A 26,463-nucleotide genomic window follows, 5' to 3' on the forward strand; every position below is an offset into this window, starting at 1 on the left:
CGTTTCTCTGGGCAACGAACCTTCTATTGATCTCGCGATACTTGGCGTGATTGACTGTGACGATGATCATCTGACTTCCTGTTTATAAAAGTTGGGTGTTAAAAAAGTTGTTTTTGTGAAATAAATGTGATAATTTAGGCCTTAAGGTTTGTATTTTTATTGCAATTTATTCATAAAAGTTGTTGAGATGAACAGAAGATTGTACCGCGAGGATGCAAATTGTTGTCAACGTGTTTGTGACTTGAAATGTTGTGCGTGAGCTGGTGCAGCAGTCAGTCGATGAGTCGAGTGAAGTAGATGACTGTCACTCGCTTGGAATTCTGACTCACCAACGCTACTGTTTTAATCGCATTTATTTCCGCTATTTGACATTTGAACATACTGCAAGTCAGTAAAATAGTATCTGTTTCCATCCACACATTATATTTTACGTTACACAGTAACATATTATCACCCTTCTGCTAAAATGCTCATTTACCCAAATCAAATGGCAAATCCACCATTATTTATATCAACTCATAAAATAATAATTTATTGGCCTATATTTGGTAATATATGGTTCTTTATACAAAATTTGTATTTTTAATTTAAAATCGTAACATTTTTCTTTCAAAAATGTCCCACAAAATGCAATTTCCAAGCAAGGGATTTTGTGCTATACACGATTTAGTCCCTCGTGCTCCATAATAGTCTACTTTAGTACTTATTACTGAAGCTGAACCGACCGACTCATTTTTAACTGACTCAAAGGGCCTAGATAATTCCTGGTTGTATTATATTGAGTTCATAAGACCTGCTTATATATAACAATAGTTACATTGTACTACATTGTAGGATCAACCCACATGGAAATGACTTGAATTACAAAATGTAATTTCCATCATAGACTACTTTTATATATTCAATATTGATAAATTTAATGAAATTTTGTAAGATTATTCATTCTGAAACCTATTCATAATACTGTAACTTCCCCTTCAATCGAAGATTAATTAGTCATAGTCATGAGCTCTACATTGATCACATGGAAGTTTAGCTAAACTATATAGGCCTATTGTATTATTTAATAAATAATGGTGGACAGCCAGCATGTTGCATTGTGATGATGGGCTACAGACAGTACAGTTTCAATCAATGTAAAGTTGATATCGTTGTCTTACGAACAGAATTAAAAAAAATATGGTCAAAATCGTCATTTTATATACATAATGTTTATTATTCAGTTAAAATTGTTAGTAATCAGGCAGTAGTCATTAAGTACATTGTAGTTGTTATGAAGTTATGTCACTAATGTGTTAAGACAGTTACTATTTAATATTACACACCACTGTTAATCAGGTTTGTGTATTCAATAGTGATGGGTGTTATAAATAGTCACACTTTTACACAAGTACATGTATTAACTTCTTTTACAGCTAGTTACACACCTGCTAATTAATGACTTCTGTATAATTTCTAACCACTTTTTATACATACTAAATGTTAGAGTAATGATAATTTGTATGATTTAATGACAGAAATATTTCATCAGTAAAAGACTTAGGTTTATTGGGGGGTTGGATGGCCGAATGGTTAGCACGTTCGTGCTGTATCATAAGGCCGGTCATTGAGTCAACTGGCATGGCTTCGAATCCCCGGTTGTACGTGACAAGGAGTAGGGTCGCCTGTCCAACCTCGTGTGGTTTCTCCGGTTTCCTCCCACTGCTAAAGACCCCTACGTGCAAGGGAATTATTGAAATAAAAATTAAACCATATGTTAGTCCGGAAATGACCTAGTTTGTGTCGAATGAACGTTAAACCTATTTCTCTTTCTCTCTCTTGCTTAGGTTTATAAGATAATGCTATCAGTTTAAAAGTTAAAAAAAAAATTGGTGTACAGATTCAGTAAATACTTCAGAAGTTCTGTCTTTTGATGACATTTTTTTTCTTCTTCAGATAAATACACAATGAAGCTCAAGCTACAGTAGATCTATCATCATGAGTGATATAATTAATTCTCAAGAATATCAAAGTTTTCGCAGTTCAGTCCCTTTAAAAAAGGTAAACTAGTTACTTTTATTTTCTGTTTTCATTCAATATCTTATATTTCACAGCTTAATTAATCCAGGCTTAATTGTACTTAATTGATTATTTAATATTTCATTAAAGGGGCATGTTAAACCCCATTTTATTTCATTTCGCTATCTAATCTTTATTAAAATCCATGACTGACGAATTAATTCCTTACTTAACGTAAATTGAAATTCACTTACATCAACAAATTTGTGATTTTATTTAAAGGGGAATTATGGAAGATTAAATAAAGAGCTGATAGTTCTCGCTATAATACTTAAAAAATAGATAACGTAAAAATAGATAACGTAAGGAGACTATGCTGAAAATTTCAGTCAAATCGATCCACACTAAACCAAGATAATAGCTTTTGAATTTTAGGCTCGCCTCGATCATCATTAGGCCATGGTTAATTAATTGTTTGTTTCTCGTGACCTGCCTGCATGTCTTTTTTCATCCGTAATAATTACGCACTTCCATAAATATTTGGTCAAATTAAGAGATCACAAATTCGTCCTGTAAAATTTGTAAAACGATATTTGTTTGCCTTCAAATATGAACCATGAATTGACGCATTAAAATCGACTGTTTATCGATAAAATTGACACTAGGTGATAATTAAAGCCTAGAGGTCAAATTTAGAGGTCACAAATTCGTCCTGTAAAATTTGTAAAACGATATTTGTTTGCCTTCAAATATGAACCATGAATTGACGCATTAAAATCGACTGTTTATCTATAAAATTGACACTAGGTGATAATTAAAGCCTAGTAAGCTAGAATGCGAAGAAAAAAAAGAAATATGTAATGTACGTGAAACAGGAAGTTAAAAAAGCTGTATCATATCTGTCATTAAACAAAGGAATGGTTGCTGCAGCATTTTCTTTCACCAAAGACGACATACATACATGTACTTCATAAGGCACTTGTCATTTGTAATAAAATTCACGGAAAGATAAAATGTCTTTAAATTCCAGCTAAAATATTTTATTTATGTGACTAGCGCTCTGTGACGAACATTCGGTTCTATAACTGAAGCCATGAGATAGCCTGGATCATGAGGTACCGACTGATTGACACTACTTCACAGGTATTTTTTTTAACCACGACACTCTATAAACACAGTCTCAAAAGGACACAAAGATACTAATAAATGTGAATATCTGATGAAGATCGACAAAATTATAAAAGTATTTATATTATCACGATGCTATGTGCGAATGGGGTCAAAGTTGAAGACAATTAACATACAGGTTATTGGTACTGTCTTCTTCAATTTTAGAGAAACGAACACGTGTGTAATAAATTCTTTGGACTGACATGTTAATAATCTAACTTCTGTTTTATCTAAAAATCCAAAGGTATGCTTTTAAATATTTATGTCAGAACAAACCATCAACCTGATTGGAACAGGTCATTTCATAACCTGTCAAAGTAGGGAAAGAGCATGAATGAATGAATTAACGAACATGTAACTTAGAAGCATATCACTAATAATTTAGACCTATCATTATGATCAAGTCTTCCGATGCCGGGCTATTGTGTACCAGATATTTTAATCTATAAAAATGTATTAAATGTGAATAAATCATGGACAGCGGTTACCATTGGGTTTCAATGACCAAGTAACGGACATTAGTTATTGCTGAAATAGACACAGCAATAAACTCAAAAATTTTAAATTCCATCACAATAATTGATAATTAATAATTACCTCATGTAGCATGTATATTTCACAAACACAGGTCATGAGAAACAAACCTTTAATTAACCGCAGCCTTATATATTACAGATTATAGTAGATGATTATATTAATGATTGTTATATATTACAGATTATAGTAGATGATTATATTAATGATTGTTATATATTACAGATTATAGTAGATGATTATATTGATTATGGTTATATATAACAGATTATAGTTGATGATTGTTATATATTACAGATTATTATTTTATGATTATATTGATGATTGTTACAAATATTACAGATTATAGTTGATCAGGGCTTGCCACGAGACGCGAGCAACTGCTCGCGCTCGCGCTGTGCTCGCGTAAATCTACATTTACGCGAGCGGTTCGTTGCTCGCGCAAAATTTTAAGAAAACCCTGTAAAAATAATCAAAATATTGACAAGTTTATTGCCGAAACTAACCCAACAATGTCAATAACGTCATAAATTCGTCTGTCAAACTGAGATTCACCCAGCTGCATGCGGCATTTCCTCCTGAAATTTGATTGGCTAATAAAGTTACTCGCAACTTGTGTTACTAAAAATACACTTTAGACCTGAATGTCATGACTGGTTTTCCTACGAACACCAGTAACAAACACGTGATAATCGAGTCTAAAGTAAAGAATGTTAACATCCGGCATTTGGCATTCACGCTAAATGAACACGTTTCAAACTAATATTTATCGTTATTTCCTATTTTATCAGAACTTCGGTTTTTATTCCATTGTGCAGTCGTATAATTTTCAATCTAAGCGTAATAATGGCCAAAGGCAACCTGATTGCCCTATCCACATTTATTTCGTGGGGTGAAGAAATCCATACGGAAATTGGTTTTAATAAAGAAGAGTACGTATGACTGTCAAAAACAGAAAGCGATGGTCACACATGTTTACTGCAAACTTTGTGCCAGGAATAGCAATTTTCTTATGATTTTAAATTGAAACAGTGTTACAAAATGTATGCTCATGCAAACAACATTTTGCGTGAGCAATTTTTATTGCTCGCCTTGCTCGCCCAAACCTAAATTTGCGGGAGCAGTCATCTGCTCGCCATCAATTTATTCGTGGCCAGCCCTGGTTGATGATGATATTGATTATGGTTATATATTACAGATTATAGTAGATGATTATATTGATTATGGTTATATATTACAGATTATAGCTGATGATGACATTGATGATTGTTATATATTACAGATTATTATAGATGATTATAGTTGATGATTGTTATAGATTACAGATTATAGTTGATGATGATATTGATTATGGTTATATATTACAGATTATAGTAGATGATTATAGTAGATGATTATAGTGGATGATTATAGTTGATGATTATATTGATGATTGTTATATATTACAGATTATTGTAGATGATGACAATAGTAAAGAATGGAGTTTATATGATGCTGGTCCCAAATCAATCAAGTGTCCTTTAGTATGTTTCCCACCAGCTAGTGGTCAAGCTGATATATATTTTAGACAGATTTTAGCTTTATCGGCAGTTGGTTACAGAGTCATATCAGTAAGTTAGAAAAACAACTGTGGCATTGAATATCGTTGATTTTTCAGGAGTATTGTTGGTGCGAGAGAGAAAATGGAAGTTAAATGTCCGCTCGACATAAATTAGGGGTATGGGACAATTCGTCTCCAGACCACCACTCGTTCCCGGACAATTTGTCGCCCGGGACTATTAGAACCCCACCACTTCTTCCCCGGACAATTCATTCCCGAGGACTATTCGATTCCGGATAATTCATTTGTCCTCCATAAATTAGATCATTTTGGGACTAAGGTGTTGTATCTTGGGTTTCAATAATTTGGTACTGTGCATAGGTCTTTATCATTAGGAGGAAATCAGAGAGCCTAAAGGAAGCCCACATTAGGCAGGTGAATCTTCTGTTTGTCACGTACAAGCCTGGGATCAAAGCCATGCCACTTGATTTAATGACAGACCTGATGATCTAATGCACAACGGTTGCTTATAAGAATTCTAAGTTAGTGATGAGTTCTTCGTAAATCAATCAATCCCTGAGTAGCAGGGTTGCATGATTGATCTTTCAATATTTCACTGTTAGAACTCTTTCTTTGGGTGACCAAGATCAAGGGTAAGCTAAAGCATGAAAGAAAATCAGGCAAGACAGGTGACCTATACTCCTTCTCACATCAAATATGGACATTGTAAAAGGGGATTCAAAAGGACTGGTTTAAACTTTTTGTTTTCCATATTTCTAATTGTTATGCAATCTTTTCATCAGATTTTAAATCCATGTGAAATGAAATGTTGTAGTAGTAATTGATATTAGATAACCATGTTGATTACAGTTTATCATACAATCTATCTGGAGATTAATCTAATCTTTATTATATCATACTCAACATCATGCACGTTGCATCATAAGGTCTGTCATTGAGTCAACTGGCGTGGTTTCGATTCTCTGGTTGTACGTGGCAAGGAGTAGGGTCGCCTGTCCAACCTTGTGGGTTTCATTGAAATATAATTAAACCATATGTTAGTCCCGAAGTGATCTAGTTTGTATCGAGTGGACTTTAAACCCCATTTCTCTCTCTCTCTCTCTCTCTCTCTCTCTCTCTCTCTCTCTATGTATGATCATATTAAATTGTATTAAAGTGCCATTTCTATGTCACAGTTAGCCACGCCCCTATTCTGTGACACATTTATGTGTAACTTCTTATTAACCCATATATTGACTATGGGATTATTCTGTTCATTACCATGAAGTGAAAATTTAAATGACTGATTTGAACATTGTCATGCTCTTTCTGGTCTGTTGCAGTCCACAGTTTAAGTTTACGAATACGGCCATAATTAGTTTGGCATTATGATTTTAAGCATTATTCGTATTTCAAGATTATGATCGACAGTACACATTTCTTTATTGTCAAGTGTAGTACGCAAATGGACATTTTATGCCCTTTATCCACACTGATAGAACTAGACGTAACTATTGCCGTAGTTAATTCTAATAAAGTTGCTCCCTAACCCTGAACAACACCTGAAAAACTTGAGATTTAATACACAAAACTGCAAATTTAGATGAAATAAAAATGCGCATAGTTCTAATTTATAACCCAATTGTAAACTTACAATAAATACTTTATAATACTCTATAACTCATAAAAATAAAACCACAGTGGCCTAATGAAATTTAATTTGACCTCCAATTTTACGCAATTATTTTTGTACATGATTTAGTTCAAGGCAGAACAGTAGGACGTTCAACCCCATTTCATTTCATTTTGTACATGATTTTTATACGCCCACATTTTCATGTGGACCCTATAGAGGTCATAATTTTTATCTGATTTAAAAAAACGTATTATTATATCACCGTTACACCCTAAGGACGGCTGAGTTCGAATCTTGAAAATCGGCCCAAAACTGACAGACAAAATGGCCACCTTTCGTTCTCAAATAGCGTAAAAATATGGTATATCAAGGTTGTTGACCCTATAGACGTCACAATTTTAATCCTATTTTGTTGAAACTTGAAATGTAAGTTTATAACCCAGTTGGTAACTTCCTGAATTATAACTACTTCGAAATTTACTCTTATAATCCAAACATTTACGTGCACAAACCGTTCTATGACAAACACAACTGTATTATAAAATACGCGCCTATTTTCCAGGAATTTGAACATTTGATTAAAAATTCGGAAGCCTTTAGCGAAACGGTGAAAAGAACTTAGGTTAATTAAGCCCGTTAATCTGTTTAAATAGCGACACCGGTTTATCAATTTAGTAATTTAACATGCACGCGAGGTCATTTTGTTTGCACGAGAGTTTCATATAATTTACAACCATTACAGAATTAAAAATTTCTTCGTTTGTTTTCCATTCCAAAATTTTTAAAAACAGTGCCTGTAACTCGACACCCTTGGAATCTCGGCATCATTGACATACATTGTTTATGCTAATCGGCAATGACCTCAAAATTTGAATTTAAAATGAGTTAGGTTTATTCTCTCTTTTCACAATAAAATAGGTTGATTTCAAAACATGATTATATTTATTGATCGTAAAATATTTGCCGTAAATGAAATTTACGGGTGCCGTAATTGATGACCTCGTTTCCAAGTATGGCTTTTGAAACACGTGTGTTACGTTTGACCTTGACCTTGACGTATTAGATGTTTGAAGCCTTGAATGGCTTGTTCATCACTCAAATTAACTAAACATGCATTCTGTAGTTGTGGCATGCGTGGCACTGATACGGGTGGCAAAAGTTAGAACAACATGTTTACATAGTTTAGGACTGGCAGGTTGGGTTGTAGACACTTGCCAGTTCTTTCCAGTGACCATTGAGTCTGCTTTTGAAGCTGTTCACAGATGGTGCTCTCACCACGGCCTCTGGTAGGTCATTCCACATGTTAACTACTCTCTGAGAGAATGATTGGCTGCGAACATCTAGCCTACAGCGATGTTTGTTGATCTTAAGACTGTTCCCCCTTGTTGCACGGTCGCTAGTGATCTCAAATTTAGGTCGATCTGAAACGTAGATCCCATGGATATACTTGTACAGGTCGATCATATCGCCTCTGTATTTGCGATGCTCCAAAGTGGGTAGTCTCAGAATCGCCAGTCTCTCAGGGTATGGTTTGTCTCGCAGTGTTGCCAACAGCTTGGTTGCTCGTCGTTGTACGTCTTCTACATTACTACAAAGAGTTTTGTGGTGCGGCTGCCACACTGAGTGTCCGTATTCTAGGATCGGGCGCACAAGGCTCTTGTACAGTTGTACAAAGAGGTCGTTGCTGAGAAAGTCGAAGGTGCGTCGAATAATGCCAACAACTCTATTGGCTTTTGCTGTACTTTTTGCTACATGTTCTTTGAAGGATAGTTTGTTGTCGACATAAACGCCAAGATCTTTTTCATGCTCGTGTTCCTCCAACGTTATTGTGCCCAGTGTTCCATCTTGCATGGTGTATACTGCGTCAGATCTTTTACTGCCAAGTTTCAGGACGCTGCACTTATGCGGATGGAAGCGGAGTAGCCAATCCTGCGACCACTGCTGGAGCTTGTCGAGGTCAGCTTGCAAGGCAGTCATGGCTCCTGGGACGTCACTGCGGACGAATAACTTTGTGTCATCTGCAAACAGTTTCACTTCATTGGCGCAGATGTTTGGCAGGTCGTTTTATAGCCATTCTATCATAATACAATGATTATCGGAGCATATCGGAAAAAATTTTGATGTTGAGTCACTCATAAGTTTAGACATCATTTTAAACATGCACGTGTTCATGGATTACGCACGGTGATGGGCGAATAAAATAAACGTCAATGAAATTATCTACTTCAGGAAATAACGTGATTAATTAATGGAAATTAAAAACATTTCGTCTTCTGACACTATTAGGCTATAATTTCGAAGTGCTCTCTTTCACAAAGTACAAATCTTTATATGCAGTTATTAAAATATTTGCAATGAAAAAATGACATTTTTATGTTTTGTAATTTCAGTGAAATTTCAATGATATTTCAATGGAATTTCAATGAAATTTGCAATATAAATATTTCAGTGAAATTCCAGTAGACCAAAATATATTATATTTCAGTGAATTTTCAGTAGACCAAAATTTTTGTTTATTTTAGTGAAATTTCAGTAATAGACCAAAATATATTTTTATTTCAGTGAAATTTTGGGTAGATTTCAGTGAAATTTTGGGTAGATTTCAGTGAAATTTTGGGTAGATTTCAGTGAAATTTGGTCATTTCAGTGAGATTGAGCAAAATGTTCAAATTTCACTGAAATTTCAGTGTCATTTTCTCTGGGGTTGTTCTCTATCCATCTCTCGAAAATGTGGGCGTATCCTGCCTGGCAGCCGCTGGATGTGTTTAAACAGAATGTAATTAAAGTGAAATATTAGTGGGGGGGGGGGGGGGGGAGACGGGATATTTTGACTATAACCAATCTGATTAAAATACAGATCTATATTTCGTTTTGTTTTTTTATACTTTCGATGGCCTACACTACATGACGATCTGACCGGTTGTAGTCGCGTCAGAGGTCATAACGAGGGGCTTTTGACCCTATGACGTCAGACATTTGATTAACCAATCAGCATTGATGTTACTATTGGATTACCCACAGTTCTGTGCAAACACGCCTAAAGCTTGCCGTAACAGACCGTTTCATTGGCTAATCTCTCACATCATTCAGAACACGTCAATGATAACAACTTTTCCAGATCCTAGTTTAGTAAAGACAAGTAAAACGAAATGAAATGAAATGAAATGGGGTTTAACGTCCTACTGTTCTACTCCTATACTGGGCTTATGAAGACGGGCATACGCCATACAGTGTGCTATGAGGGAAATTTTGCCCGGGCAGCGACACTATCGCTTACTCTTATATCGAATTCCAACTGCCAAGTATCTTTTACGTGCATTCTAATGTATACACGGGACCTCAGGTTTTCGTCTCATCCGAAGGACTAGACAGCTGTCCTTGTCAGGCCCTCCGTTCTGCACCACTGACAAGGGGAACCACATCGGAAAATCAGGATGAACTTTCTCGGCCGATGCAGGGATCGAACACCCGACCTCCAGGCTAGCGAGCCAGCGTCTTAACCACCTAGCCACCGTGGCTCCCCCCCCCCAAAAAAAAAAACGAAATTTTGAACTTTTTCGTTTCGTTTTTTATAGTTCAAAACAAAATAGGATCTGTGTTTTAATCAGATTGTACTATAAACTAATTTACTGACTTATATAACTGTATATTTATTTATCTGAAGTGTATGTTATTATCTATTAACAGTTCACACTGACTTTTTATAACAGACATCTGACCTCAAGAATTATAACTTACCTTTAATGCATGACATTACTATAACATGTACGAACAAATGGATATTATTATCTTTCTGGGCTTATAAAGCATGTCACTATCTTACATGGATGATAGCACCATATAAATTTTATATCTAGTCATGGGGGTTGGGTGGCCAAATGTTTTAAGCAAAGTGAATTAATGAAATAAAATTGAACCATATGTTAGTCCTGAAATGACCTAATTTGTGCTGAATGGACATTAAACCAGATCCCTCTCTCTCTCTCACTCTCTCTTCAAAATTTAAAATCAAATATTTTTGAATTTTAATCAGTTTTACAAAATTCTGTTATAATTGAACCTAAACAGAGGGAATAATTATGCAATTTCTGATCATAAAATTGTGAATTTCATTTCCAAGGGTTCGTCCTTAAAACCAAATGAGTAGTCTGGTGAACAAAATGGCTGTTAGTTGTGTGTTTTTGTTGCCGGGCAACTTATGATCTTCTAAGTAAAAATCAACCTGCTATATACATGAATTGATCTTGTAATTTTGAAGACTGAAACCCAATTTGTACTGTTATGTTGTTTTAACAGGTCATCCACAAGGCCAAATGTTTTGTGCTTTCATTGAATAATGATGGGGTACGTTTGTATCTCAGCAACTACTGAATCGATGTACTTGATTTATTTACGTTTCAAAAATCTTGACATGTTGAGATCACATCTTTTTATGAAAATAACAAAATAACAGTGAAATGGGATTTGGTATCTACTCAACACAAACTAAGTCATTTCGGGACCATAGAATGGTGTAATTCTATTTCAAAAGGGTTGTTGTATGGCCGAATGGTTAGCACGTGCAAGCTGCATCATAAGGCCTGTCATTGAGTCAACTGGCGTGGTTTCGAATTCCTGGTTGTACGTGACAAGGAGTAGGGTCGCCTCTCCAACCTCGTGGGTTTTCTCCGGGTCCTTCGGTTTCCTCCCACTACTAAAGACGCCTACGCACAAGCGAATTATTGAAATAAAATTAAACTATATGTTAGTCCCGAAATGACCTAGTATGTGTCGAGTTGCAGTTAAACTCTCTCTTTCTCTCTCTCTCTCTCTCTCTTGAAATTACATCTTTTTATGAAAATAAAAAAAGAAAGAGTGAAATGGGGTTTGGCATCCACTCAACTCAAACTTAGTCGTTTCGGGACAATAGAATGGTGCAATTCTATTTCAAAAATTATTTCAAAAATTTGCTTGGGGGAAAACAGAAGGACCCACAAGGTTATGCATGTGACCTACTCCTCATCACATACATGTGTGGGATCGAATCCATGCCACTTGACTCAATGACAGACCTTATGATCCAAAGTGCACATGTTCGACCATTGGTACACCGTACACCCTTATCCCACCTTTTATTTTGTTCAAGGTAGGATAAATAGAGAATCTCCTACTCATCTTTTTTGATATCAAAAAATATCAGCACAAATCGATAAAGTTAAAAAAAACTCTGCAGAGCCTCGGTTGTTTTTTTACTTTATCGATGAGTGTTGATATTTTTTGATATCAAAAAAGACGAGTAGGAGATTTTATTTATCACCCAATCCTTTCTTACATGCACAAATAAATAAATATAATTCTTGGCTATAGATTTCACTTTTATTGAACATACATAATTTTTTGACAGCAATTCAACCATTGCAAAGTCATTTATATTGACTCAGTGTTTCCATCAAGGTCAATTAAATAAAGATAGTTCATTTTTAATAAAAAAACAAGTTAATTTAATAAAAAATGAACTGTTCTTTGAAAATAAAAAACAGCAGTTCCTTTTTGACTGACCAATCAAATTCTGAAATTCATGTAAAGCGATGCTGTAGATTATGAAATTTATCACACAAGTAATATCTACTGTTGAATGTATTATTGGGTGAGATATATGTCAGTCAGACACTGACCTGATTTTTTGACCCTAAAAGTTACGATAATGTAGATTATGTTATCATGATTTGTATATGACAAAAAATGTAGAATGTTATCACAACGTTTATAATTGTTGTTTTTATCGGCTTTTGTCAAGGTCAAATTTTTGTCAAGGTCACTGAGATGTAAATAAAGTTTAGGGCACGTGGTTGTTTGTGAGATTTAAGGTTAGCGTTAGGGTAGGTCCAGGGTTAGGGTTAGAGTTGGGATTAGCGCTAGTCCTGTTAACATCTTGTGACTGATGACGAAAAATTAAGTTGCCCTTATCATTTAGCACTAACTATTGATTGATGTAATAATTAAAAACACCTCCATTTTGATATGGAAGATCAAACAGCTCTTCATGTAGTATTCTTAGTTCTTAAGTCCTTATTTCTTCATTTGTTTTCGTATTTAGATATTTGTGTATGCTTAAGTTAACATTTGTATCTTAAAAATCAATATTTGTTTTACAAATCAGACATTTGTCATATCAGATTTGTAAATTGTGTTTTTGTTTAAACATGCATTATGCAAGAGCAAAATGTGCTTATTACAAGTCTTTCTTTAGGCCTGAAATGTTATCTAAATTATCAATTAAACATTAATTAACTTATCCAGACCATAATAAACTCTCGATGTCATGGCTAGCCTTCGATGTTGGCTGGATTAGATTCCTATATGCTGTTAACGGCTATTGATAATTAAATCAATAAAAGTGGATAATCGAGACTATGCTGTTTATATTAATGATTTTAGTAATGATGACCGAGACTATGCAAAAATTTCACCCGCTTCTTTCTTGGCTCATAGTGGATCAATTTGACTGAAATTGTCAGCAAATTACCGTTACACTATTTAGTTTTTAACTATTATAGCGAGAACTGCCATCTCTTTATCTTATCTCTCATAATGTATCTTTAATTTAATTGTGTTTTAATATAAAGATAAAATTTCATTTAGAAAATCAAAAAATTATTTTTACATTTCACCAGAAAGATACAAAGAAAAACAAGTCTCAAACAACAACTTTCCAGATTCATAATCTCCAATTACCTATCTTGCAAAAGCATTGTCACATTTCTCGATTAGCCGGTTCATGAATTTTTAAAGCGTCTTCTCACTTGTCAGCTCATCACTGGGCAAACCTCAGCGGATTCGGTTACTCTACATCTAGCCTTGGCTGTATGCCGGTAAGTGATATGTACCTACGCATATACAATTGCGATGCGGCACCGGTTTACTTATTAGGAAAACGTGCCGCTTTTAAAAAGAAGTTATCAAAATTGCTTCGTTCGAATAATCGAATAATCAAAATTGCTTCGTTCGAAGCGTGTTTAGAATTTTCAGTGTAAAGTTTGAAGAAAATCGGGTAAACTTGAAAGAAAAACAGCTTCAGACTTTGAAATATTTGTATGATAAAACATTCTTCAAAGGCGTCGTCATGGGCGATGCCGTTTGTAATCCCGGAACTTGAAAATAGTTCCAATGGCGGACTTCGTCATACATTCGAGGCTAGATGTAGGGTACTGGAATCTGCCGAGGTTTGCCGAGTGTTGTCAGCACTGGGTAGTCAATCATATGTTTACAATTTGTTAGCGCAGATAAAAGATCCCTAAGCAGCTGCAATTCAAGAAAGAGTTGATGGAAATGCATTCCTCACAATATGACAGGAATATATTGAACCTGAAACTTTTTAAAAATGCATTATTCAAGAGCTAAATTTGCCTATTGCAGGTCTATCTTTAGGCCTTAAATATTTTCTAAAATATTAATTAGACATTTTTTAAGATGACAAAACCATAATCAACTCTCAATGCCATTGGACACTTGGGATTTTAAATAAATTAAAACAATTTGGCCATTTAATAATTTAATTTAAAAATGGAGAAGCGAGACTAAGCCTCGGATATACCAGTACCATGGTTACGATAATAAACAATCAATGTACTCATCTTGTCAAAACTACAAACAGTGATAACGTGGCTCAATATAAAGTAATTTGAATAGAATTTTCAATATATTAATTTTGCAATATCTATTTTCAAACTATTATAGCAAGAATGGTTAGCTCTTTATCTGCTTCATACATAATGTATCTTTAAAGATATAATAATTCAAAAATAGATGATGAAAAAAGAAAATATTGAAAATTTCAATCAATTTACTTCATTCTTAGCCAAGTTATCATTGTTTGTAGTTTTGGCAAGATGTGTGCACAGTGGTAAACCAGGGCACTGGTATAATCGGGACTTAGCCTTGCTTTCCCATTTTTAAATTAAATTTTTGAATGGCGAACCGTTTTAATCTAGTTAAAATCATGTGTATCCGATGCCATCGAGAGTCGATTATGGTCTTGTTTTGTTCATAAATGTCTAATTAATAGTTTATATAACATTTCAGGCCTAAAGAAAGACCTGCAATAGGCAGATTTAGCTCTTACATAATGTATGTTTAACTGCAATACGGAATTTAGCCTTGATATTTGACGAGTTATTTAATATGTATATTTTCATGATGTGTTTTTCAGGTAGAATATCCAGTATATTGGACGATGAAAGAATTTTGTGAGGGCTTCCGTAAACTTTTAGATCATTTACAGTTAGATAAGGTACGTCTGATCAGTAATCAATCTTTTCCGGTGTGGTTTCCCCTTGTCAGTGATGCAGGACGTAGGGCCTGACAAGGACAGCTGTCTAGTCATTCGGATGGGACGAAAAACCAAGGTCCTGTGTACATATTGGCATGCACGTAAAAGATCCCTTGGCAGTTGGAATTCGATATAAGAGTAGGCCGTAGCGCCGCTGCCCGGGCAAAATTTCCCTCATAGCACACTGTATGGCGTATGCCCGTCTTCATTAGCCCAGCTTGGGAGCAGAACAGTAGGACATTAAACCCCATTTTATTTCATTTCAGTAATCCATCAAATGCCACTTTAACAAGTTATAGTAGATTTTAAGAAAATAACCCTGCATGCTGATGTCTAATGTCCGATGCATAGTGTATTGAAGTGTGTGTGGATTTTTGGCTATCCAACTTCACAATCATACCTCATACATTAATAATTATACTAGAATTATAAGGTGTGTTTTGTAAAAAAATTGATTCTATTGATCTTTGAAACCTGACTAATGTTCAAAATTATACTGATAGATAGTTATTTTTCATACTGATAATTAATTTGTAACTGAGGATAGTTATAAATAGAGAATCTCCTACTAGTCTTTTTTGATATCAAAAAATATTAACATAAGTTGATAAAGTAACAAAAAACGAGGCACACTGTATGGCATATGCCCGTCTTCATTAGCCCAGCATAGGAGCAGAACAGTAGGATGTTAAACCTTGTTTCATTTTCATTATAATCTGATCTTTTTTATCTGTTTTATTTTATCCAATATTTGTTTATTTTAGGTTCATATTTTTGGAGCTTCACTTGGTGGTTTTTTAGCACAGAAATTTACAGAATTTACACATCGGTCTCCTAGAGTAGCTTCCCTTATACTATGCAATTCCTTTTATGACACAAGTATTTTTCAACAATCAGCTACAGCACCAACGTAAGAAAAACATTTTACACTTTGATCAGCCATGTTTGGTCGGCTCACCAGGTCAATCTGATTAAAACGTTGATCCTGTTGAAATACATCTTCAATAGAAGGCTTGATCTCACTTTAACTACGTACATCTTATCAAGGCCTTCATGTAAGACCCTGCATATTTCGGCACTAATTTTGATTGGGTTCAAGTGAAAATGTCTACCTGTGATAATCGAGTTGCAAAGTTCAAGGTTTCCGTGGAGATCGCGATGTCACAAACTCTGATTGGATGCTACTGCTCACCTGTCTGTAGATAACATAGCTATCAGTTCGGAAATTGTGAAGTAATCTAGCAACGGCCAGATGTTGTAAAACTCACAGTTGTTGCTTCAGGAACATGATTGAAATATAAATATTGACTTTTATCATCTGCTAGTTAATTAACTCTCTCTGGGTGTGTTTCACGGGACATGCACACTGATGAGACAGGTCTCGATCTGCATGTGCACTGCGGTACATGCTGGAGCCATTCTGTGTTTTATCTTTATGTGTGTGACATTGTTTGTCTCCATCATACTTCATGGTTTTACTCAATGTAATACCCCCGTCAGAGCGGGGTGGCGTCCTTACTTTGCTGCTACGGCGATGGAAAACTCCATCGCACTTCATGGTTTTATTCAATGTAATACCCCCGTCACACCGGGGTGGGGTCCTTACTTCGCTGCTACGGTGACGGAAAATGGTTTTAGAGCGGGTTAAGATCGCCATAAGCGTGGTGGAAACACCAGCTATCGTGCTGTGGTCGCCAATGATCGCCGAGTCACGGCGCTTGTTTTGAGCATGTTCAAAACAAACGCTAAGGTTCTGCGATCTGAACTGGAAAGATATGAGAAAGCGACTTTTTTCAATTTTGTAATTTTTTGGGACATTTTCTTGTGTTGTTTTCACGTTTGCCGGTGACCTTTTTTGTGCAACAACTTTTGGCCTTCGAAGGAATTATTAGTGAGCATAAATTAGCCCATGTATCTGTTATCACCCGTCACTTCAGTCAGTTATATAGAGGGAAAACTCATGTTTTCCTTTTGCGTTCGTCACATCCGATTGTTGAAACATTGATTACTCATCTATCGTAGCAATGATCTCTGTGATAAAATAATATTTGGAACGTGTTTAACCAGTTCTATCACATATGTGATAATGACTGACACCAATATTGTCCTATAATATCTAATTAATAATTTAGATAACATTTTAGGCCTAAAGAAAGACCTGCTATAGACAGAATTAGCTCTTGTATAATATATGTTTAATTACATGTACTTTTTCATTACTCATTACTCTTGAAATGTTCCATTACTTATAATACCATTAAAATTATATTGCAGGTTTTGGATGATGCCGGCATTATTTTTAAAGAAAATGGTGATGGGAAATTTTGAAAAAGGGATGGTTATTGCAGAGATTGCAGATTCTATAGATTTCTTGGTAGAAAAAGTAAGAAGAGAAAATTTAATATGAATGCATATGGTTTAGTATATTTTCATATTTTAGATTGATAAAAAGACCTCTCCAAATTGGGAATCACGTGGCTAAGTGGGTAAGACGTTAGCTCGCTAGCCTGGAGGTCGGGTGTTCGATCCCTGCATTGGCCGAGAAAGTTCATCCAGATTTTCCGGCGTGGTTCTCCCTTGTCAGTGATGCAGGACGGAGGGCCTGACAAGGAAAGCTGTCTAGTCATTCGAATGGGACGAAAAACCGAGGTCCCGTGTACACTTTGGCGTGCACGTAAAAGATCCCTTGGCAGTTGGAATTCGATATAAGAGTAGGCCGTAGTGCCGCTGTCCGGGGAAAATTTCCCTCATAGCACACTGTATGGCGTATGCCCGGCTTCATTAGCCCAGGTTAGGAGCAGAACAGTAGGACGTTAAACCCCATTTCATTTCATTTCATTTTTACCTCTCCAAATTAATAGTTTTGTTAGAGATGGATTCTAAGTTGGTCTCATTCAGTCCGTTTTCATTAGCCCAGTTGGAGCAGAACAGTAGGACGTTAAACCCCATTTCATTTTCATCATCTCATTCAGTGGACAGCATAATATCTACTTATTCAACAGCCTTACAAAAGTCTCTGTGCTTCATTTTCGATTCCCCGGTTGTATGTGACAAGGACTGGGGTCGTCTGTCCAACCTCCGAGTCCTCCGTTTACCTCCCACTGCTAAAGACCTCTACTCTCTCTCTCTGTGTCTCTGTCTCTCTCTCTCTATTCGAATTTTCGGGAAGATATCAAATTATCCATGGCTTAATCTGTGGAGTCAAGATGGCTAAGTGGTGGCTAAGTTGGTAAAACACTGGCTCGCTAGCCTGGAAGTCAGGTGTTCGATCCCTGCATTGGCTGAGAAAGTTCATCTAGATTTCCCGGCGTGGTTCCCCCTTGTCAGTGATCCAGCTGTCTAGTCATTCGGATGGGACGAAAAACCGAGGTCCCTTGTATATATTGGCAAGCACATAAAAGATCCCTTGACAGTTGGAATTCGATATAAGAGTAGGCTGTAGTGCCGCTGTCCTGGTACTACGGAAACCAACCTTTACATCATTGTAGTTTCTTGTTCTTTCTTCAGTTAGATCATTTAAGTCAGCAAGAATTGGCGTCTAGATTAACTTTAAATTGTATGAACTGTTATGTTGAACCACAGAAAATACAAGCACAAGCAATTCCTATAACTTTAATGGATGTAAGTACATTTTCTTTATAATTAAACATGCATTATGTGTGGTTTAATGGTCTCGAGCATTGTTTCAATATATTACACAATGTCTTAAGCTAGAGACTGTCACAAAATTGGACCTAAGCTAGCAAAAGTGATCACAAACTTTTTAAATAATATAAACATACGAGCTTATTCATAAAATACAAAATAATAATATTACGATCTATAAAACATTACAAACAATAAAATGTAAAGGTACTAATATATTGATGGATGTATCCGAATATTTATTAACGTTAACCATTAAGTACAAAGTAATCAAATCCTGGCAAGCTCGCCAGATGTCACAAAATTGGACCTTTGGTTCTTTTTGGGGCGGATTGACAGTCATGTACTTATAGTTCACATTAACAAAACACAGTATAATTTAAATATCTTTATATAACTACAATATATCAATACTGGGCGTTATTTGATGAATCTTGATGGTATTTAATACTTTCTGCATGGCTATTTATTAGCTGAATATGTGTATTAGATTATAGATGGTAAGCTCAGTTTCTTTCCTTTTTTCATCAAATCTGAATGATACCCGGTCCCTAGTGTAACGAGTTGGCTGTTCTCACTATAATAGTTAAAAACTAGTTAATGTAAAGGCAATTTGCTGAAAATTTCATTCAAATTGTTCCGCTATGAACCGAGAACTAAGATGTTGAAATTTCCGGCTAGCCTTGATCATCATTACTAAAGTCAGTACGATAAACAGCATAGTCTCGATTATCCATTTATTCGTTAAATCGTGAAGGAAAGTTATGCAGTAAATCGGCTCATAATCCACTAAAGATCGCAGGCTAGCGATGCCATCTAGAGTTAATTCTGGTCTGGATAGGTTAATTAATGTCTAATTAATAATTTAGATAACATTTCAGGCCTAAAGAAAGACCTGCAATAGACAGATTTAGCTCTTGCATAAAGTATGTTTGAACAACTTAAAATACAGACACTCGCACATGCTTTGCGATGGAATACATCACACAGGTCCAAAATTTCTACTAGTATAAATATTGTCCGCTTGGCACATTGCCCGTACACCAACATAAAAGGATGAGGTCACATCTGTGTTTTTACTACACTAGGATCTGGAAGAGTTGTTATATTATCTGCGTTTTGGTTGATGTGAGGGATTAGCCAATGAAACGGTATGTTACGGCGAGTTTTTGGTGTGTTGTGCACGGAACTGCAGGTATTCCACTAGAAACATCAACGTTGATTGGTTAATCAAATGTCTGACGTCGTAGGGTCAAAAGCCACTTGTATGACTCCTGACACGACCTCCCACTACAACCGGTCAGATCTTCATGTAGTAGAGGCCATTGAAAGTGTAAGAAAAATGAAATGAACTACAGATCTGTATTTTAATCAGATTGGTCAATAAAAGGCTTGAATTTAACATTGAAGTCCTTTGTCTGTAAGTAAATTGCCTCCCTTGTATGGGTTATGCTTTTCAGCGCTACTTATTTTGTTGGTCTTGTTCCTCAGATAATTGCGTATTGATTGACAGGCTTCAATTTTGATATGGGTTATGCTTTTCAGCGCTACTTATTTTGTTGGTCTTGTTCCTCAGATAATTGCATATTGATTGACAGGCTTCAATTTTGATATGGGTTATGCTTTTCAGCGCTACTTATTTTGTTGGTCTTGTTCCTCAGATAATTGCATATTGATTGACAGGCTTCAATTTTGATATGACGTCACAATTCCGAAATGACTGCGATGACATCATGCTCAGTTTCGTTGAAGCAATTGTGAGAATTTTATTCTGGAATGTTAAATCGAGTATTCTCAGAGTACTACCGACTGTTATGGAGGCCCATTCCTGTCCAGTCAACTGCCATGGTTTTGATTCCCCGGTGACAAGAAATAGGGTCGCCTGTCCAGCCTCCTGGGTTTTTTGGGGGGTCCTCCGATTTCCTCCCACTGCTAAAACCCCTACCCATAAGCGAATTATTGAAATAAAATTGAACCATATGTTAGTCCTGAAATGACCTAGTTTGTGTCCAGTTGACATTAAATCCTCTCTCTCTCTCTCTCTATCTCTTCCTGTCCTAAAGGTGTAAGAAGAATTGAAATGTAAATTTTTTAATATTTTAGGTTTATGATGATTGTGCATTGTCTTCTGCTGTTAAAGATGAAATGATCAAATGTTATCCTGATGCTACGAGAGCAAGTTTAAAATCCGGAGGAAATTTCCCGTATTTAAGTCGTAGTGGAGAAGTTAACGTTTTTCTACAGGTAAAAACCATATTTCGATTTTTTACTTTAACTGTATGTGCAAGCTGACCACCTTAATCAGTGGCTCACTAGCCTGGGGGTGGCTCAGTGAGTAAGATGTTGGCTCACTTACCTGGAGGTCCCTTGTTCGATCCCTGTGGTGGCCGAGAAATTTCATCAGGATTGCCTGGCATGCAAGTGCCCCCCTTGTCAGTGGTGCAGGACCAAGGGCCTGGCAAGGGACAACGTATAGGCGTTCAAATGGAATGGAAAACCGTACATTGGTGTGTACGTAAAATAACTCTTGGCAGTTTGAATTCAATATAAGAGTAGGCAGTAGTGCCGGTGTCTGGGCAAAATTTCCCTCCTAGCACACTGTATGGGATATGCCCGTCTTCATTAGCCCAGTTTGGAGCAGAACAGTAGCACGTTAAACCTCATTTTATTTAATTTCACTTTGACAGATCTCAGGTCAAATCCCACCATGAACTTCTTTAGCGAAGTATAATAACCAAGACAACACACTAATGGTACCTGATTTTTGTTCTTATTGTTTTCAGATACATTTACGTAAATTTATAGAAACTGTTTATAACTGTAAGGAGGAAATACAAGATGATATAATGGCAGCAGCCTCAGCCTCAGCATCAGCATCAAGTAGCAGTCAAGATTCTTGAATTTTATAATTTTCTTTTATTCATTATTATAAAACTTCAATAATTGCATCTGAACAGTTCATTCAGCTGAGTGTGAACAGCAGACTTTCAAATTGCACCGAACATTGGTATATGTAATATCCAGAGGTGGGAACTCAAGTCATGTGACTCGGACTAAGGCCCAACTTAAGTCGCATCAATGACCCGACTTTAAATATATATTGAGACTCGATCGTGGCTGTTGTGACGACTCACGACTTGTAAGAACTTAGGACTTAAGTCAGGGCGAGGGGGCTTAACTCTTAACTTAATCTTATTCACCTTGAATTGCAGAGTCATTGTGAATGGGACTCCGGCTTTGTCAGCAACTTGGGATTCGACTTGGACTTGATGTACGACGACATGGGACTCTACTCAGACTCAAGGTCCTGCAACTTGTTCTCACCTCTGGTAATATCACACAACACAAACAGCGATATTTTACTTTAATTAAAAGCCAATACGGACAATCTTTAAAAGATTAACTAAAAGTATTTAATTGAGTTGAACTAATATATTATTCCGGTTCAAGATGCATTATGTAAGAGTTAAATTGTGGGGTTTTATTTTGGCTTCAAATGTTATATAAATTATTGTTGAGACTATTCACATGACAAGCCTATAATCAACTTTCTAGACAATCGAATGGCCATGATTTCAATGGATTTGAATACTAAGGAGATTTTAAAATTTAACCATAAAATGGAAAGTCGAGGCTTAGTGAGACTATTCACATCAACTCTCTAGACAATCGAATGGCCATGATTTAAATGGATTTGAAAACCAACAAGATTTTAAAATTTAACCATAAAATGGAAAGTCGAGGCTTAGTCTCGGTTGTCAAGTACTGTTGCTACGATAATAAACTTTGCTAGCTCTTTATCTAAATCTTACATAATGTGTCTTTAATGATGCAACACCTTCTACAAGTAGAACATTTTATTTAGCTGAATTAGGCAGAAGTCGGCTTGTTTGAATTTTGACTTAATGTGTTTTAAAATCTACATCTGCAGATGTAAAATTTTGACAGAATCAATTTTGACCCAGATGAAAGGTGGGCATATTTCCTAAAGTTGACAAGTTCTGGCCTCTGTTAACCCCAACTAAAAGTGTCTGACGATCAAAATTTAAAAACAGAAATTGTGGCGTGTGTGTAGATTATGTTCAAAACGTAGAATTAATTCAACATTACATGATCAAGACTGAGTCTAGGATTATATCTGTCCGTGATATTAATGATGCAATAAGATATTCAACGAACTTCTCTGGTACAACATAATTATGGAAATATTTCTAACACACTTAAAGTCTTTCATCTTTGCAATATTCCATATTTAATTTGTCTGTGTTAATTATTTCTTGACACATCACGACCTGGGAATTACAGTGTTCTAACGAGGTGCACCTATTTTTTATTACATACAATTTGAATATTTTGTGGACACATGATTTTTAATTGTGGTCTGAAACCACCTTCTTAAATAGGAGTTATGCCCCTTTATTTTCAGTAAAATGTCCGACCAGAAAAATTTTGAAATCACAACACTGGTTCTAACTAACACTTTGGTCATTTTGAGAAAATCGCTTGTAAAGTTTGATTTCTAATTGTGCACAAAGTGAATTGCAACTTTGTAATTTTGTGTTGTGGACTTAAATGTTCTAAATCCTGTGAGGGGCCTATTAGATAGAACTTGAAATACCTACAGTAGTTATTTAGAACCCTGTAATTCTCAGGTCGAGACACATGTATATTGTTTTTGTATGTTAATTCACCTTATACGATAATTTGTTATATGTACAGTCGAACCTGTAAATGGTCTTATATGACAGGTATTATATGTACAGTGAAACCTGTAAATTAGGATTAATCTGGTCTTATAATGACAAGTATTATTTTAGATATAAATGGAGGTGGTTTATTGTTCCATGTCTCAGTTAGTGATGACTGCTTTTTATTTAGAGATTGCTTGGAAGTATCGGAAGATAGAATTACATCTTTTGTTTTATTTTAGAAAAATAAAATGTCAAGGCTAGACAAATGATTGACAGAGGTGGGAACTTGAGTCCCGCGACTCGGACTCGAGTCTGACTGGAGTCGCATCAATGACCCAACATGCAACTCAACTTTAAATATTTATTGTGATTCGAGACTCTACTCGGACTTTGCAGTCAAAATGACTCATGATTTGAAAGAGCTTAGAAAGGAGCAAAATCATAACTTAACTTATTCGCCATGAATTGCTGACTCATTTGATGAACTGGGGACTTGAACGGGACTCAGACTTGGAAACTCAACTCGACGCAGTACTAAAGCCAGCGACTTGGTTTTCAACTTGGACTTGCGACTTGAGACTCAACTCGGACTTAACATGCAGCGACTTGAGACTCAACTCGACCTTTACATGCTGCGACTTGAGACTCAACTCGCAGCGACTTGAGACTCAACTCGGACTTAACATGCAGTGACTTGAGACTCAACTCAGACTTAACATGCAGCGACTTGAGACTCGACTCAACCTTAACATGCGGCGACTTGAGACTCAACTCGGACTTAACATGCGGTGACTTGAGACACGACTCAGGCTTATTGTGCTGCGACTTGGGACTCGCCTTACTTAACATGCGGCGTCTTGAGACTCGATTCAGACTTAACATGCAGTGACTTGAGACACTAGTCGGCCTTAAGGTCCTGCGATTTGTTCCCACCTCTGGTGATTGATTTGTTGCTGTTGAAGAATTGCCATATACCTGGCCCCGGGTTCACAAAACATTTTCAGACTTAAGAATTTACTCAAAATTATTTGCCTTATTTTAACTAAAACATAAGCCTTTATAAAACTTTTGTTGTTTTAATGTATCAAATACATCAATAAGAAACTATGTGCAAAGTTTTTTGTGTTTCTGGATCAAACATACTTCTCATAGTCTGAGAATGCTTTGTGTACTCGGGGCCTGTTGTCGCTTTTTATTATCTGTCATGTTTGATTTTTAAAGTTATTTATAGACATTAAGAGATGTTGACCCATCATAATCTTTGATATGTTTGCCTATTTAATAATGTCATATAACAAGGCAAATGAATAAAAGTTATCTTTCATTAAAAAGAAATGTTTCTCGGGTGAAAAGAGTTTAGAAAACTCATTAACTCTGGAATCGGATACAGTGTTGTCTTTTTTCAGGCCGGTTGGCAAGGTTTTTATTTCTCTATGGAAAATGTGTCTATCAGGATTTGTGGATTACTCGAACACTGAATGGAAATAACGATTAGAAATATCAATTAAAACACCATCTTCTCTAGCCAAGGGTTACGATTCGCTTCTCTTCACCTTCGTAACACTTGGCTAGTGATGATGTTAAAACACAAATCAGTGCCAGAGAAAATGACAGGAACCAGACAAAGGCTGATATTCGCTAGGCCAATACAGTCACTGAGAGGGATGACATCTGTGCGAGTTAATGAGCTCGCACTACTTGTAATAACGTTTTTCCTTCTGCAAAGTTCTAGAACATTTTTTGAAGCATTGGAAAGGTGTTTGAACCTCGTGAGTTTTCTCTGGGTCCTTCGGTTTCCTCCCATTGTTAAAGATCCCTATGTGCAAGCGAATTATTGAAATAAAATTGAACCATGTTTGTTCCGAAATGACCTAGGTTGTGTCGAATGGATGTTAAACCCAATTTCACTCGCTCTCCCGTTATCTTGATAACTCGGAACTCCCCAACCGGCCAACTTCCCTGCCAGTCTGAAAATAGACACTCCCATCAGATACATTATATACTGACAGACGCTTTATTAAAACCTCAATAGTTGATTGATTAAAATATTGATCCAAGATTTTATCCATTTCTATGTTCATCATGGATTAAATGTGTTATGGATGGGTGCGACATAGTAAAAATGTTCATTTCTTCCCAGTAAGAAAGATTATGGCAAGTTATAGAATTGGGCATTGACATAACGTATTTAATAAATCCTTGCATTTTTCTTCTGTTTATTAATCAAATCAACAGATATTATAAAATACACATGTAGAGCCCGGGGGAAGAACGATCTAAGTCACTTTTTCAATGAACCCCAGTTAATGGCGCCATCTGGTAGCAAATTGTATAAACTTTCTGTGGAACAATCAATTTCAGTTAAAAACGATTGGAGTGACATCGAACCAAGGCCCTTCTGAAATGGCCTCCTGAACAAATACGTCCATCGTACCCTTTGCTTGACCTTAATTTGGCTGAAAAGTGAAAGTCAGTTGTTGTACTGGTAATTATGATTCGTATTAACCATCATTTTAAGGTTGTAATTAAACCCACTCGTTGTTCTGTTTGCGTCAAGCATTCTTGTCCAAAAGTCTGTTTTGCCTTTTATGCGAAAAGACAAAAATGTGACTTAGATCATTCTTCCCCTGGACTCTTCACTTATTTTGCTGGCTGCAATCTTGTACATATTACACCAGAATCATCAGATTACACGAATTACCTTGGCATGTTCCTCGGGAGTAGTCCATGGATTTGGACCACTTCTTTTAAGAAATTAAAGTTAATATAAAGAGTGTAGTTTTTGTTATTAAAGTTTGCTTGTCTTTAAGATTTATATGAATTTTGTATATTTGATAAGAATGAATAATGTGCTGCTATCCAATGAAAGATGTTATTTTATTTGAAAATCCAATTGTTAAAGGTCAATCTTATATAAAATTTATTAAAAGTTCTTTTGAAA

General features: G+C 35.9%; 1 protein-coding gene across 2 annotated transcripts; it reads left to right on the top strand.

Annotated features, from left to right (window-relative positions):
* Positions 1 to 56: 56 nt before the first annotated feature.
* On the top strand, positions 57 to 26,463 carry LOC126817399 (maspardin). Of its 2 annotated transcripts, none has more exons than XM_050544371.2 (9): positions 57 to 146; positions 1,936 to 2,040; positions 5,151 to 5,312; positions 15,067 to 15,147; positions 15,951 to 16,096; positions 17,461 to 17,569; positions 18,694 to 18,807; positions 20,935 to 21,075; positions 21,615 to 26,463. In XM_050544371.2, exons 2-9 carry the CDS (start codon positions 1,978 to 1,980, stop codon positions 21,729 to 21,731), a joined length of 933 nt encoding a protein of 310 aa, XP_050400328.1. In that variant the 5' UTR covers positions 57 to 146; positions 1,936 to 1,977; the 3' UTR covers positions 21,732 to 26,463. The 2 variants fall into 2 exon arrangements, with proteins under 2 accessions (XP_050400328.1, XP_050400329.1); XM_050544372.2 differs by lacking the exon at positions 57 to 146 and adding an exon at positions 1,099 to 1,136.

The sequence above is a fragment of the Patella vulgata genome, chromosome 4 (genome assembly GCF_932274485.2).
Source record: "Patella vulgata chromosome 4, xgPatVulg1.2, whole genome shotgun sequence".
Classification (NCBI taxonomy): Eukaryota; Metazoa; Mollusca; class Gastropoda; family Patellidae; genus Patella; species Patella vulgata.

Bases quoted from the DNA above. Each gene is read 5' to 3' on its own strand.
- LOC126817399 (XM_050544371.2), top strand. From the start codon at position 1,978: ATGAGTGATATAATTAATTCTCAAGAATATCAAAGTTTTCGCAGTTCA. The intron at 5,313-15,066 runs GTAAGTTAGAAA...TGTGTTTTTCAG, and splicing joins TTGGTTACAGAGTCATATCA to GTAGAATATCCAGTATATTG. The intron at 16,097-17,460 runs GTAAGAAAAACA...ATTATATTGCAG, and splicing joins CAATCAGCTACAGCACCAAC to GTTTTGGATGATGCCGGCAT.